The sequence below is a fragment of the Perca fluviatilis genome, chromosome 5 (assembly GCF_010015445.1).
Source record: "Perca fluviatilis chromosome 5, GENO_Pfluv_1.0, whole genome shotgun sequence".
NCBI lineage: Eukaryota > Metazoa > Chordata > Actinopteri > Perciformes > Percidae > Perca > Perca fluviatilis.
The window spans coordinates 11,084,336-11,101,127 of record NC_053116.1 but is presented as its reverse complement, the minus strand read 5'-3'; the positions used below and the strand labels follow the sequence as shown (position 1 = coordinate 11,101,127).

The 16,792-nt window shown below is 43.9% G+C and overlaps 1 protein-coding gene across 3 annotated transcripts in view; it reads left to right on the top strand.

The window, feature by feature from the left end:
• The window catches only part of plxna2 (plexin A2), a 219,493-nt gene that overhangs the window by 28,183 nt on the left and 174,518 nt on the right, over window positions 1-16,792 (top strand). For all 3 annotated transcript variants that reach the window (XM_039800088.1, XM_039800089.1, XM_039800090.1), the window contains exons 2-3: window positions 4,280-5,613; window positions 16,145-16,327. In XM_039800088.1, the coding sequence (XP_039656022.1) occupies window positions 4,414-5,613; window positions 16,145-16,327 (1,383 nt within the window). In that variant the 5' untranslated portion in view covers window positions 4,280-4,413. The remainder of the gene's footprint in view (window positions 1-4,279; window positions 5,614-16,144; window positions 16,328-16,792) is intronic.

Here is a 16,792-nt window from a genome sequence, read left to right as displayed (position 1 = left end):
CTCTTTAATTTGTAGTGTATCACTTTTACTTGAGCATTAGGATTTCACGCTTTACATTAATGATTCAGGGAATAACACATTAATCCCCGGCATGAAATTACAATCTCCCATTTCAGTTTCCTATCCGACAACAATGGATTTAGCACCGTAAACGGATTTTGGTTTATGTTCTTTATCTCTTGCAATACAATTGCTGTAAATATGAATTTAGCAGATCAAGCAAATTTGGCTGCATTGTTAAGAAGCTTAGGATACGGGGACAAAAACAACAAATCAAAAGGCACAAACGCAGAAAGACCTGCTGCCTATTCCAGGGTGACAGAGGTTTAGAGCTGCTCCCGCTCCAGAGGCCAGCTTCCCTGAAGCCTGTTCTGTTTGGGATTCAGTTTGCTCGCTGCAGCACTGCCCTCAGGCTGTCGTGTCCACAACCTTCAGTGATGGTTGGCATAGCTTATAATTTCACATTTCTCATTTCTGGCTTTGCCTTTTTTCTTCCTGCTGCTTCTTAGCATCTTTTCATGAGATAATCAGACACAATGCAGCTCCCTTTGACCATGGTTGCCGTGGCCACTGTGTATTGCCCAGTGGCAGGGGAAATTAGCAGCATTTCAGCACAGGGACCCACCACCAGACACAGTGACAGCCAGTGGGACCAGTTTGTTCAACAAGCGCTCAGAAGCAGCCTGGCGGACTGTGCCAAGGCAGTGTTTTTGTGCGCCTGTCTATGCATTATGAATGGAAGGTTTTGCGAAAAACTGGCTTTTGTCCGAGCCATGATCACAGCTTGCGTGTGTGCTAGAATGCGAGTGCTTTTCTGTCTCTCTTGACTCGAGGCTCTTCCTTTTTTTTTTTTTTTGCCTTCCATGTCTGCCAAAGAGATTGTCAGATGATTGTAAGAATGGGAATCTACTGACAATGACCATGATATTTTGAGTTTTTTGGCTTTATATTCTTATGTGATGTAACACGCTGAAGCGGTTTGACAGTTTGTCATCATGTCAGACCGTCTTTCTTCCTGCGTCAACAAACTGTCAGAGACAGACAACTTTTCATTGTGTGTTACAATGTTGCTGATATTGCAAATAGTCGGTTGTTGGTCCAAAAAATAGCGACTTGAGTCTGACTCGAGTTGCTATTTTCTGGAATTGTGACTCGACTTGGACTCGCGCACTGATGACTTGGACTTGGACTCGAGGATTCATGAAATAGGACTCAGAAGTTGGATGAAGTTTCTGACTACTTTTATGTGTAATAGGCAGTGACGGAGTACTCGCGTCGCTGCTCTCTGGACTCGTGACTCGACTCTGACTCAAACTCGGGTAATGGTGACTCGACTCGGACACTTCTTTGGTGACTTGGACTTAGACTCAAACACTGGGGACTGTAACTATAGGTAATAGTGACTCGACTTGGACTCAACTCAGACTCTTCTTCGGTGACTCGGACTTGAACACTGGAGACTCGAGGCTTGAACCAGAATCGACAGTTGGTGACTCGACTACAACACTGGCTGACTTACGTATATATTTGCAATTAAAAGCCTAAAATGCCGCTTTCGTTCTTCCATACACGTAATTCTATACACTGCCAACGCAGTCATGCCCTCTTTGTTTTCTAGGTCAATAGGTAACTGCGTTTAAGCATGAATCATTCCTGGTTGCATTTATATGTTAATTCCCTTCTCGGTAATTCTGACTCCTCATAAACAACAGAAAGACATGGCTTTCAACTACAGAGCACGGGGCGATCCGGTGTTGTTCTTACTCTTTTAAAGTCTACTCCTCAACTGCATAGTACAGAGAAGTCTGTGTCAAGGGCAACAAAGAGGTGGTCATGCAATCAACTTAAACAAAGACTTCATTCCCTCTGTTACCCTAAGCAATATCAATGGCTAACCTTTGTGGAGCCTTTTATTTACACCATTCATTCAATCATTCACTCTCTTTCTCTGCATCTGCAGCTGTTGCCCCAACATGTGATGCATGTATCCCTCCTGTCTGTGGAGAAGTAGGGAAATAAAAAAGGCGAGGAAGAAAAGATGGATGGGAGTAAATGTTGTTGTATACACATATACGATTAAGGGGCGGGGTTGTAGCAAGAGCTCTAAAGGGCAAAAGGCTGCAGGGCTTGAGCAAAAAGCTGGCTCAGCGGGAGGCTGATTATACCACCAAAGGGATCCACTTTGCACATCTAGCATGTACAAACTCAAACAAAGGAGCATGGCAGCGTGCAGGCAGCTGAAAGTGAGGGGTGGGGGTCTGGCCCTCGCTGCTTTTTTTTAATAGCAATGGCACTTTTATCACCATGCTAATAAAGTGCTTCTGGGACAGAGCACCTCCCACACCTCTGCCTGTGCACACGCCAAGAACAGCTTGACTGGGCCTTAGGACCTGTGTTTATGGACACATGGATCAATACGCTCCCTAAGGGTCTATATTTAAGTCTGAGCTGAGTAGCGTACCCGTTGATCACAGGGGGAAGGGAGGGGACCCCAAGATGGCAATTACCAAATCTGGAACAAGGTCTATGAAAGGGCAGACACGGTTCAATGGGAATCCCAAATTTGCTCTGCAAATCAAACCTGCCTCGAACACAGTCGTTGTGGTAGCCTGGGTGTGCAGGATCCCTCCATACAACACGCCTATCTTTCTTTTCCTATCTTCAGTTGCAAGTGCTTGTTAATTCAAGGCGTAGTCGCTGATTATTCCAGCCACATCTTTCACCCTTGATTCTCTGCGCCCCTCTCTGCTGGAAATGCAAATCTGGAGCGCGACGAACGATGTAGGGCCGTCTCTGACACGTTGGAGCCCCTGGCGTCCGTGTGTCGCTCCCCAGCTTACCTCCTCCAGCTCCGCAGTAATTACCCTTGTTGGATCGCTACGCCTAATCATACTTGATTTTGGGATGCACTGCCATTGTCTCCACTTGTTAGCCCCGCACACTGCTTGGTTCTGATAGAGTACACTGATAATACTGGGGGAATGAGACACGCACACGCGTGTGTGTGTGTGTGTGTGTGTGTGTGTACTGTTGGCTGGTGTTTTTATGAGGGAGTTGTGTACAGAACTAATACGGTAGCTGATTCATTTTAGAGATGATTGTTGTGCCACCAGTGATTAATCCCTCTACGATCTGATCATATCAGCAGGAGATGAATAGAATGAAAAAGGATAAGAAACTTAACAGCAATGTTTAGAATAATAATAATTAATAGGTTCAGATTCTGTAAACCCCCTTTAAGAGCAGAGAGCAAGGGGAGGGCGGTATGGAAGTGGCTTCCAATTTGTTCTCACTTTGTTCCAGTAATAAGATCCAGGCCTTGCTTTTCCAATGGACGAGATAATTAACTCCTGGGGACAGACAGCACAGAGCACCATGGCTTGGTTTATGGCACATGGAGAGAGATCTCTGCAGCCCAGGCTGAGCATGGTTGCATAAATTGCAGACTTTGCTTGATGTATGTTTTTACTGATAGATATGGAAAGGGGACAAATGATAGAGATGTTGTAGTCAGAGTAAAAAAATGTGAGGGTGGGGGTGAAATGTAGAAATGAAATGAGGAGGCTGAAAAGAGCACAGGGGTTTCAGCTGTGGGCTTATGTATCTGGCACGAAACCTCTATTGTGTGGTTTTCATCAAATTTCCATTCCTGGTTATGGTGTGGTCACAAATAGTATTGCCATTATAATGTTTATGGGCCTTGAATTCATTATAGCTTTGTTTTATAGGTCAACATGCAACATCCCTATTTTATATCATAATAATATACTAATGTTGGTAAGATGTTCTTAAGAAAATAAGGTTTCAAGTTGCAAGACCTGGGCTTGAATACGTTTTAAATACATTTTGAATTGACTTTAATTCTGCTGAGTCATCGCCAAGTGTCCGTGGCTTTATGTGAATTGTGAGTCTGCGTTGCGATGTCGTTCTGTTCTTGGAAACCGCTTGCTCACTGTGGGACAGCAGCAGCGGTACTATGAGTCAGGTCAGGCTAATTTCCCTTGCTGTAACCTGCCTCTCTTTCCTGCATTGTGCCCCGTCCAGCAACTCCTTTGGAATGTGCACCATGATGGTTTCCGCTCATTGTCTCTTTAAAGCTCCACTCCTCTCCTCCGCAGCTTATCGCCTGGCTGAGGATGAACTTTGACCTTTTCAAACAGTGAAAGCTCTTCTAATGATGAGCGTTTTCCATTCGGTCAGATGTGTTTTTCCTTTGTAGGATGTGTTAGTCATACTGTGATATCTAATATCGTTTCTCTTTCTCTGTTTTCTTTTCCAGAAACATGTGAAGACCCTTGTGAAGATTTGACCTGCAAGTTAGCCTTCGACAACAAAAAGGCCAGGGTCTCCTGCCGTCTTCCTCTCATTCATTCTCTCTGCCTCCTCTGCAGTTTCCTTGCAGGCCCGTTAAACATGGAGGGCCGGCGGGCTGTGCGCAGGACTTCATCACCTGACCCTAAAGTAGGAGCTATATCTGCTCTGCTAGTCTTTTGGCTCTTAGTAATCCCTGCCTTGTGCAGCGGGCAGACATTCACTAGTTTCCACCCTGAACGTCGGGACTGGGTCTTCAACCACCTGACGGTTCACCAAACCACAGGGGCTTTGTACATTGGAGCAGTCAACCGTGTGTACAAGCTCTCGGGCAACCTGACCCTCCTCGTTTCCCATGATACAGGCCCAGAAGATGACAACAAGGCCTGCTACCCCCCTCTGATTGTCCAACCCTGTACTGAGCCCCTTGTCTCTACCAACAATGTCAACAAGCTTCTCCTCATTGATTATTCCCAAAATCGGTTGCTGGCCTGTGGCAGCCTGTACCAGGGTGTCTGCAAACTCCTCAGATTGGATGACCTTTTTATCTTGGTGGAGCCCTCCCACAAGAAAGAGCACTACCTCTCCAGCGTCAACCAGACTGGGACCATGTATGGGGTCATTGTGCCTTCACAGGGCCAGGATGGCACCCTGTTTATCGGCACGGCAGTGGATGGAAAACAGGACTACTTTCCCACCATCTCCAGTCGAAAGCTGCCCCGTGACCCAGAATCTTCTGCCATGCTTGACTACGAATTGCACACTGACTTTGTGTCCTCCCTCATCAAGATCCCATCAGACACGCTGGCACTGGTCTCCCACTTTGACATCTACTATGTTTACGGCTTCGCCAGCGGCAGCTTTGTTTACTTCCTGACTGTGCAGCCCGAGACGCCGGAGAACAGCATGTCGTCGAGCGGATCCACCAGTGACCTCTTCTACACCTCTCGCATCGTCCGCCTCTGCAAAGACGATCGCAAGTTTCACTCCTATGTCTCGCTGCCCGTCGGCTGTGTGAAGAACGGCGTCGAGTACCGGCTGCTGCAGGCCGCCTACCTCGGCAAGCCGGGCCGCTTTCTCGCTGCCTCGCTCAACATCAGCGCCCAAGATGACGTGCTCTTCACCATCTTCTCCAAGGGCCAGAAGCAGTTCCATCGCCCGCCGGATGACTCGGCGCTCTGCGTCTTCACCATCCGAGACATCAATGCACGAATCAAGGAGCGCCTGCAGTCCTGCTACCAGGGAGAGGGAAATCTTGAGCTCAACTGGCTGCTGGGGAAGGATGTGCAGTGCACCAAAGCGGTGAGTTAGATGCTGATGGTTTTACATGCACACATACACAGATGCATTATTCACGTGGCATGCACTTTTTACGACTGTGACTGAATTATGCCTTTAGCATGTGGTGGCCCTTCCGTTATAGTACACAACGATAAATGGCCCAAAGCTGCTCTCATTGAGAACAAGGACTGGGTTAAAATGAGCGATTCTCCAATTAAAATCGATTTTTGTTAATCGGTTAATAAAATCCCGAAATCTATCTTTAAATATATGCCTTTTCACCATGGATGTATAACTTAAAAGTACTTAAGTACCCCTAAAACAAACTTTTGGGGGTTAATATAAACATTAACCTGGTGCATTATAAAACATATTTGGGTTGGTTCTTGCTTGTACAGTTTACAGAAAGTTCTCTGAGAATCTCTTAAATATCCACGCAAAACTGGTATTGCAACTGAAACGTCCCTGTCCTAATCGATATTGAATCTAATCAGAAATGTATCAAATGTGTGCCTTGTGAATCGAATTCAAATTGATTCAGGAAATCTTTGATGATACTCAGCCCTATTGAGAAATGTATGTTATTATTTACACAGTTCGTTCTTGCACATCTGTAATTCAGAGTGAACAAGGATCTCGCTGAAAATGCACTAGAGCAGGGATCTTCAACAGGGGGTCCAGAACCCCTAGGGGGTCCTCAGAGTCAATGCAGGGGAGCCTTCAAATTATTGTTTAAAATCCCCACTGCTTACTGGCCTATATGTAAGGTAGTCACTAAGGCCATCCACAGATACAGGTAATACTAAGGGTTCACTGTGTCACATGTATGTTTAACATTAAAACGATCATTTATAAAAGCATGCCAACAATTATTTGGCTATTTGAATAGCTTAGTATTCTACGCAAAAAGGGTATGTATAAAGGCCCAGTTTAATATGCAACTTCATTTTATACATACTACGTATGTAGTAAGGGGGTCCCTGCTCCATCTCTCTTTTTAGTTAAGGGGTCCTTGGCTTAAAAAAGGTTGAAGACCCCTGCAGTAGAGGATTTGTTGTCTTTGTTGCTGTTGGTAATCCACCCTCACATAAGGATGAGATGAAAGAATCATTAATGTACCGTACATTTTAATGGTCAGAATTCCACAATCGTCCAACAACATCTAGGCTACATCTTATTTCCTCCCCTAGAATAAGATCTTAAACAGTAGGGCGAATGACCAAAACTTCTCAATGAGCCCTGAAACCACAGCGTTCAAAGTTAGGAGGGGCGTATGCTGTAATGAAAACAAACACAGCAATTCTCAGGAAAGGCTTTTGACTGCCTTGCGTAGCACACACTCTGTTATCAAATGATTCGCACACTACATGCAATCATGTCAAATTGTTTTGCAGATCGGTTATCACAGAGCAACCACTTTCAAGTATTTTTCAATGTGAGATATTCCTAATTTTTCCTGAGAAGCATCAAAGTGATAATATTCTCCTCGAGCACAATACAAATAAACACACTCTCTGCCCTTTTTACAGCGAGTAATACAAAGCCACGTCTCTGCTGCATGTTGTTAAGTAGAATTAACTTCTTGATTTCCCCTCACTCCCAGGAGGCTACAGTCCTCTGTGCTTTCATTCTGTAATTGCTAATAGGAATTTAAGAACATTCAGACTTAATGACTAGTTAAGTGTAAGTAAGTAAGTGTAACTAGTCCGTTACTGTGTGTGTGTGTGTGTGTGTGTGTGTGTGTGTGTGTGTGTGTGTGTGTGTGTGTGTGTGTGTGTGTGTGTGTGTTATATGAAAACATGAAAGAGTAGGTCTTAATGTATTTTGAAGGTTTAATGATATCCCTTCCCTCGCTACGATGGGAGCCACTGATCAGCTTCCTTTGTTGCTAATCCCCCCAGGTCACACAATTGACCACTCTTATTAAAATCAGTACATTCTCCATTAGCACAATGTCAGAGGTGATTGTCAGGAGGAGGGAGACATTATCTGGAATGCGGGAGAAGAGGTTGGAAAAAGGAGAGTAGGCGGAAGAATGAGAGATGGTGGTATATAGCAGTGGTGCAGGTCTTGGTCTCAAGAGCACTTTTTGAAGGTCTCTGTCTCGTCTCGGAATCGACCGATTTCTCTCAGATAAAGATTTCTTTTAATACCGGTCAAGACCACAACTGCCTTTTGATTATTTTATCAAGGCATTTCTCATGATGCACTAATGGCAATAGAAGAGGTGAATGAAGAAGAATCTTAATTTGTTTTCTGTGGGTCTTTTTTTATGGGAATGTGGATCTTTGAGATCAGTTTGAGGAGTGCCTATGGTTAGCATTTTCCACATTCTATCGTGACATGCAGTGTGGGACTCGCACTGGTCTGGTCTCGACTTGAGATGTTCGGTATCACCTCCGATACTGCCTAAAACACTGGTATCGGGAAGTACTGGAGTTTATGCACCGATCCGATACCACGTAATAAAGCCCTAAAGAAATTCTACGTTAAAGTAGTTCATTTATGTTCTTTTTCCATTATAACTGACTGTTAAACTGGATAATAAAAGGAAGTTCTGTGGCGTTCATTGTTTGTGTTTGTTCATGTTTCACAAATAGTTTAACCTGAGCCAGACCGACAACAAAGATAGAAATCATATCACATCCGTACAGGGATAGTAATATACAGTTGTTAGAACATAATAAAATACATGACACACTGGTATCGGATCAGTACTCGGTATCGGCCGATACGCAAGTTCAGGTATCAGAATCGGTATCGGGAAGCAAGAAATGGTATCGGACCATCTCTAGTCTTGACTCGGTCTCTACCCCTCAAAGTCTTGGTCTTGTTTCGGCCTGGATACACTCTGGTCCTGGTGATGACTTGGTCTCACACATTGGTTTATGTGGTCTTGACTACAACACTGGTATGAGGTTGGGAGGGTTAGGGTCTCTCTGTGGGAGCTTGAATTAGAACCCCGATCATCTCATTGTGCTCTGAAGGGTGCCAGCCGTTACCTGCACAGTTGCACCTCCCCCTCCATTCTATAAGCATGCACTGCCGATAACGTTCTGCTCTCCTTTCACATTATACACTAAGGACACACAAGCTACACAGAGATAAGAAGATGCAAAATACAGTCCTTAAGACCATGTCCTCATCCTCAATGAGCTTCTAATAAATCCATAGTATAATACGGATTATGCAGATAGATGTCAATGGATGAGTCAACACAAATTTCATTTAACAACCGGATATGTCAAGCATGCTAACATTGTCTGCTTGCTGTTAAATCCCCCCAACTCACGCAGTGTGGCTGCTTTAAAGTGCACATATGTTTCACATCTTGTGTTTCTTAAATAAATATGTCCCAGATTCCCCGCTGTGCGGTATTTTTAGAGTATCCTTTAAAATATGAGGTGAATCAAGGTCAGACCATCCCGAGAGAGTGTATTTGTTGTTAACAATACTTTGCTTGGTTTCTGAGAAAATTACACGTACCGTCCCGGTGCCTTTCCTCTGGCCCATCGCTAACAGCAGCTCAAAGCTTACACCCCCAGCTCCCATTGCCGTCTTGCAGACGTTTCACTGTGTGTGCAGTGCGCTTACATGCAGGCCGAGGCCGAGGCTGGGAATGGAACTGAGGCTGAGCCAGGGGATTCAGACACAGCAGCCAATCAAAGATTTATCACACAGCCGTCCAGCCTTCTGCCATCTGGAGATTCACACCATCTTTGTAGTCACTCCCAAGGAAGGGAAGCCATGATGGAATTATTTCTGTATCTGTGTGTGTGTGTGTGTGTGTGTGTGTGTGTGTGTGTGTGTGTGTCGCTCTCTGACTAACACTATCATCCTGTCCTGCTTTTTGCTCACGCTCCACCAACTAATTAGCCACTCGTGAGAGCAAAGGGGAGCTAGTGTTGATATCACAGATATACCTTGGGAGGTAAACTCTGATATCATGTCACACGTAATTCATCCATTCAAATTCCGCCACTTTGTGACATAGTTTCACATGATTATGTAGTCAACTGTTGAAGCAGACCAAAGTGTTTTCTCAGCATTGTATTTTACCGTATTGCGAGTTATTCGATAAGTATTAATCACACAGGGTTACAGTCTATTTTTGTCTCCCCACGGCTCTGCTAAAGATAACCAACATAATCTGTATGAAACAGTTTGAGACGTGGCAAATTTACATTTATTCACTGCTGGTGAGATTTGTGATAAGGCAGAGGAAAGCCAGGAGGAAAAAATAAAATCTGCAAGAAGGTGTATTAAAAATAAAAAGGTAACGGGCTTGGCGGCCAAGTCTGCTAAGCATACATCATCTAAACAATCTAGATATAATCAGAACCAAATGGTCTGGATCCCCAAAGACCATATGTGGAATAGCTGCATGCATTCGAGGCAGCAGCTATTGATAAGCCAAAGTCTGGAACTCACGGCTGTTTCTCAACATATCTGCTAGCTTTCCCATCTGATTCATTCTTTGTGTCCATGTCTAATCCGCATATGTTTAAATTACATGCAGTACATTTGATTTTAAAACCATGAGAGAAGAGAATGAAGTAAGCTTACATGATTCTTCCCAATTTGAACACTGCAGTGGAGTACCCCATAGCACTCTGTGCTATTTTGGGCAAAGGAAATACAAGGAAATGCCATAACGTGGCGGTCGTGACTATGAGAGCGGAGGCGATTGTTCCTTGTCAGCATTATTGCTTTTGCTCCGCTCATGAAAGTCTGTGTAGTACTGAAAGGTTTTACAGCCATGGTGTGTGTACTGAGAGGCTAAGAGCTGCCTACCAGAGTAGGAAATGTCACTCAACGTAGCCTGCCTTATACCACTCTGACAGGGACGAAGATGGAGACAGACGAGACATAGATATAGGTGGCAGATAGAGAAATAATGAGTTGGGGTTGGAAAGAGGGGGATATAAATTCAGAGGGAGAATAAGATAGAGTTTGTGAGCGAGTGACTATAGGATGTATACATTGGAGGAGTGCTTGGCCTTAGCCTGTCTGGACATCTCACTTTACTCCACATGGCACTTTGAGGCCACTGACACTCAGACTGTGTCAGCTGACCTGATTCAACACCACAAAGACCACTGTCCTGCTCCTCATTCACCACCTCCTCCTATCTTATCTGAGATAGATTCCCAAACAGGGGTACTTCTGCTGTTGCCAGGGGGTACGTGGAAAGATTATGAAGACAAACTTGAAATTATGATTTGATTAAAGGAACGCATCAGCTGTAACACCTGAACACTACATGTTGCAGTTATGTAAGAGTGCGTGAAAACTGGTTAGAAAGCGAGCAACAGAAGTTTAAACGGGTAACTAAAAGCAATGAATGAACGGTCGAAGTTGCTAGAAGTAATGAATAAACGGTTGAAACCGCTAAAAGTTAAGGATAAACATTTAAAGGGGTGATAGAATGCAAAACCGATTTTACCCTGTCATAGTTGAATAACGACAGTTAGGTGGGTAAATAGGACATACATAGAAGCTCAAAATCCCATTGACACCCCTTTACTATGAAAATTTCATATTTTGAAACTGCCGCTGAAAACGGGCGAATCCCAACAAAGCTGGAAGTTGACGTCAACCTCCCAAAAACCGGAACCTTTGTCAGCCCATGGGTGTATTAAGAGAACGGTCACGCCCCAACATTTACATAGGCTACACAACTGACCTGAGATCAGTTAGTCTTCTGAATCTAGGTCGCGCAGATCTCAGAAAATTGAAGCTTACTAGCCGCAATCTGTACACATAGGATTGCAGGGACAGTCGCAGCTAACGAAACCCATACAGCACACAAATATTCATTAACTTGAAATCGGACACCGTTGTTAGCTTTATAAAACATATAGTTGGATGTTGTATAAGTGGCATGACGAAATTCAAACTGTAAATATACTCGAATACGCACCAAAATGAAGCTAACTAGCCGCAATCTGTACACATAGGATTGAAGGGACAGTCGCAGCTAACGAAACCCTTACAGCTCACAAATATTCATTAACTTGAAATCGGACACCGTAGTTAGCTTTATAAAACATATAGTTATATGTTGTATTAGTGGCGGCTGCGAAATTCAAACTGTAAATATACTGAATTACGACCAAAAATGAAGCTAACTAGCCGCAATCTGTACACATAGGATTGAAGGGACAGTCGCAGCTAACGAAACCCTTACAGCTCACAAATATTCATTAACTTGAAATCGGACACCGTTGTTAGCTTTATAAAACATATAGTTAGATGTTGTATAAGTGGCGTGATCGAAATTCAAACTGTAAATATACTCGAATTACGACCAAAAATGAAGCTAACTAGCCGCAATCTGTACACATAGGATTGCAGGGACAGTCGCAGCTAACGAAACCCTTACAGCTCACAAATATTCATTAACTTGAAATCGGACACAGTTGTTAGCTTTATAAAACATATAGTTAGATGTTGTATAAGTGGCGTGACGAAATTCAAACTGTAAATATACTCAAATTACGACCAAAAATGAAGCTAACTAGCCGCAATCTGTACACATAGGATTGCAGGGACAGTCGCAGCTAACGAAACCCCGTACAGCCTCACAAATATTCATTAACTTGAAATCGGGCACACCGTTGTTAGCTTTATAAAACATATAGTTATATGTTGTATAGCTAAGTGGCGTGACATGTGTGTAACATTTGGTAAGAGATTGCTGGTGTAACAAGCTCGCTGACCGCTGTCCACACACGGGCCATTTAGCTAGCAGGAAAAGAGGAGATGCAGGCCCTGGCGCTTTGTCAGGGCAGCGGCGTTTGGTAGTAGTCCACCAGCCCAAACGGTGACTTTGCGCGGGTATGAGGTGCTGTGGGCTGCAGCAGCCGTTCCGGAGCTCAATCGAGCTCACAGCAAGCCGGGGTCTGTGGAGGAAGGCAGGCCAGGCGGCGAGCCAGCAACACAGGCAGCTGAACTCCGACACACAGTTTTACCAAATTTGCAATTAGCCATCCATTTTCGTAAAACGGCCCATATTTGAGCTTTATATCGTTGATTTCTCGCATAAAAAAGTCTCAGAAGTGAATTTGGTAAGGAAACATTGCAGTGTCTGGAATATGAGATTCTGTCGCGTTTCTAATGTATGTGTATTGGAGATTCGCTCAACCAATCAGCACACGACCTCTAATGCGTGTGTATGGCGAGTCGCTCAACCAATCAGCGCGCGTCTCTATGTGTGTGTACGGGGCTAAGGCTCAACCAAGCAGCGCGCTGCTCATCTAAATATTCATGACCATGCCATATTTGGAAGAAAAGCTCTTGTTACAAATAGGGCCAAAACACAGGGATGCATAAGGGCCAATAAAATATCAACCAGGCCATTTTCAGCCCAACTAATGTTACATACCCCATTAGGAGACCATAAGGAACAGTGTGAAATACCCTATATAATCATTCTATCACCCCTTTAAAACAGGTAGCTAAAAGTCATGAATTTATGGTAGAAATAATTACCATAGTAATGGATAAACGGTCGATTTCAACACTGACATTGTAAATTTGGAGTGCTGTCAGTAGCGAGAAAAACGAAAACAATCGGTGTTGCCTACACCATGTTATCCTCCTGCTAGTGTTAGCACCCAGGAGGCTGAAACAGGGCAAGTTTTAAACGTGCTTTTAGCCTCTTGGCATGTTCAAAATGTCATTCCAAGTGCCTACCCATGTGAAGGGATTCCTTCCAAGTGAACACAGTGAATCTGACTGCAGTAGATGTGGATGAAATGCATAAAATGTGTGCTAATTCAGCTCTGTTTAGTTCCGCTGTTGAGACGCAGTAAGACGAGTGCTCCGCGACCGTCTACAAACTACAACACCGAAAAGCGTTACAAAAATATTTATTAATTTAATGATTAAATAAGGTAGTGTCTCCAAACTTACCTCAATTATAACTTGTCTCTTGCTAGTTGCACTACAGCACTTACTTTAAAAAAAATAAGCATATGCCTATTTTTGAAAATATTTTTGTATCTCTTTTCGGTGTTGTACTTTGTAGACGGTCCCGGAGCACTCGTCTTGCCGTCTCAACCAAGGGGGTAAGCTTGGCTTCAGAACTCTAACCTCTTATGGCGCCATTTTGATGCTACAAAACGATCACCTCCCGTTAGCATTCCATTGACTGCCATTCATTTTGACGTCACTTTGACAGTGAATAACTTCACATCTGAAGCGTTTAAAGACTCTATCTGTCCATTGTTTATTTCTAAAGAAACACGCCAATGTATAAAAGGCTCCATTACCTTGTATCTCACATTATGGCTCCGTAGCAGACGCTTTTGTAAAAATAGGCTAACGATTGTGTCATAACCAAGTGACTTACTGTCGCATAGTAGAGGAATTACCGTATAGTACAGGAGAAGCTTGCAGGCAGTTTCGACTTACATTAGCTGTTTTAAGTTTAATTACTAATGTTAACTAGCATTTTAGTTAGCAATAATTAGCCAGTGCCCATGTTATCTCCTTACATATACCTATGCCCTCCGTCTCTGCAAGATTGGGAATGATTGAGATTTCTCTCGGCACAGCTACCAGAAGACTTCCAACTTTCAGACAGGTTGCTCACGTCACAGTTACGTCGTCTCTCTCAGTTGGAGACTGCGCAGTAACGCTCAGCGCTCACCGGAAAAGTGCTTCTAATATCCTTCACTGGTCTCCGTTCGGAGCAACGGGCTCTGTTGGTCCAGTTTATATACTGTCTATGGTCTCAACACCAGAACTTAACGGAGCTGAATTAGCAAAACTTTATGCATTTTTTCCACATCTACTGCAGTCAGATTCACTGTGTTCACTGGGAAGGAATCACTTCACATGGGTAGGCACTTGGAATGACATTTTGAACATGCTAAGAGGCTTAAAGCACGTTTAAAACTTGCCCTGTTTCAGCCTCCTGGGTGCTAACACTAGCAGGAGGATAACACGGTGTAGGCAACACCGATTGTTTCCAGTTCACTAACTGACAGCACTCCAAATTATAACAATATATCAAAAAGATTTTAAAAAAAAAAAGTTTTTAAAAAGAGTAAAAGATGGATTAATAGTTGAAATATAATATAGTAGTGGTAGTAGTATGGTTGCTGACTAAATCAATCTAAATATTGACCTTTGTATGAAAATAGTATGAAAAATGATATCCCTATCCAAAACAATATCCACTTTTATATAATAAATGGTGTTGTACATTTGGAGCACCTTGGGAATTGATAAAGGGGTACAGTACGTGAGTTCATCAGACTGGGCTGTGGGGGTACATCAGACCAAAAAGGTTGGGAACCATTGGCCTACAGGACAGAGTTAAGTCTTCACACTGAGCAACTCTTGTAAACTATACAGTATAATCACACCCAAATTTTCCAACTGAAGTCAAACTTAATGAGACTTTATGATAGTGATTATTTTCTAATGAATGGGTAAATACAGCTCATTGCAGCCTCTTCGCTTAGATGCATATCTCGGGGTTGCACGGTTATTACGCAGTGTGTTTGCCGGAGCACATAGTTATCATGCAGCATGTGTCTTCCTGCAGAGGTGTGATGATAGGCCAGGGTAATGAGCCACGGTGAGAGCAAGGTGGAGCTCAGTCAGGCGGAGCTGAGACATGTCTGCCAAGTGGAAACAGAAAGGCAAGCGTTTGTCTGGCTGGGAGACTTCCTTGCACACCTCCACCTTGCTCTGATCTCCCTCCCTCCCTCCCTCCCTCTCTCTCTCTCGCTCTGTCGCTCTCTCTCTCAGGCTCACCTCTCTCAACCTCTCGTCCGTCTCAGACACTCTCTGCCACTGCCACGGTTTCCACAACTTTGACCATCGCTCTCTCCTTCTGGCCCACTCGGTCACCTTCATATTCCCTCCTTACCGAGCTGTCTTCTTTTATAATGTTCTGCGCCTCAGCCTCGCCACTCTCCTAATGTCTTATTCTCTTATTCTCTGTCTCCGCTGAGGTATTTTTGTCGCTCGTACAGTTCATTTCATGTGGAGGGTTTCCATGTTTAATGTGACACATTTGTCTCACAGTCATTTTTTCTTACGATGCTTTTCTGCATTCCAGTTTATCTCTTGTCCTTCATTCATACTTCTATAACAGGGGGCTGCATCCTGCGGCTCCTTAGCCCCTCTCCAGTGGCTCCCTATAGCTTCAACAAAAATGTTTTATATGGAAACGGTTATTTTTTTACATTTTCATTTAACATTGTTGAAGGCCTAAAGTGATTCTTACATAATCAATTTTCATAACCTTTCATTCTACTAAATCGTGCATACCACTACGGCCCAGCGTCTATCCTCTGCAAAGACCGTCAAAGACAGTGCCATAAAAAATGGCAACAAACCTCACTATATTAATGAATGCTCATTAAGAAATATGAGTAATGTTGATGGGCTAATTTAGACTTAACACACTGTGTTTTCTTCACTCTAAGGCTCAAATTTTTTTTTGCGGCTCCAGACAGATTTGATGTTTTTACCAAAAATGGCTCTTTTGATAGTAAAGGTTGCTGACCCCTGTTCTCCTCTCTGTCTGCAGCCGGTGCCCATTGACGACTCTTTTTGTGGTCTGGACATCAACCAGCCGCTTGGTGGTTCTCAGCTGGTGACCGGTCACACTCTCTACACCGAGACACGCGACCGCATGACTTCGGTCACCTCCTATGTCTACAATGGCTACTGTGTAGCCTTTGTGGGCACCAAGAGTGGACGCCTAAAGAAGGTGAGTACCAGCTTCTTTTCCCTCTTCTCACCCCCTCACCCCAGTTAAAGGCCTGCTGTAGGGGACTTCTGCTCCCTGCTCCTCACTGTGATACATAAAGACACTGTCCGGTGGTCCATGGGGTACAGACACTGTGAAGTGGTCCTATTTCCGTACAGATGGATCATAGTCACAGGGAAACGTATCTCCTTAATATTTAATGCCTGCTGTCAAAGCGTCGGAGAGGCATAATGGCGATGGCTAGCTCACTCTAGTGGTCATTACCAGTTCCTTGTTAAGTGAGCTCCAGTGTCGCAGTGTTGAATAACCTGCACTGGCCCATTAATTTTAATAGGCACCTTTCTGCCTGTGGCTCACTGAGAGGCAAAAGAGAGAGCAGGCCCATACACTAAACCTCCTAGTCTTGGTTAGAGAATACAGACACCACAGAGGGTTAAGGGCTGCTGGCCAGTTAGTAATGATAGA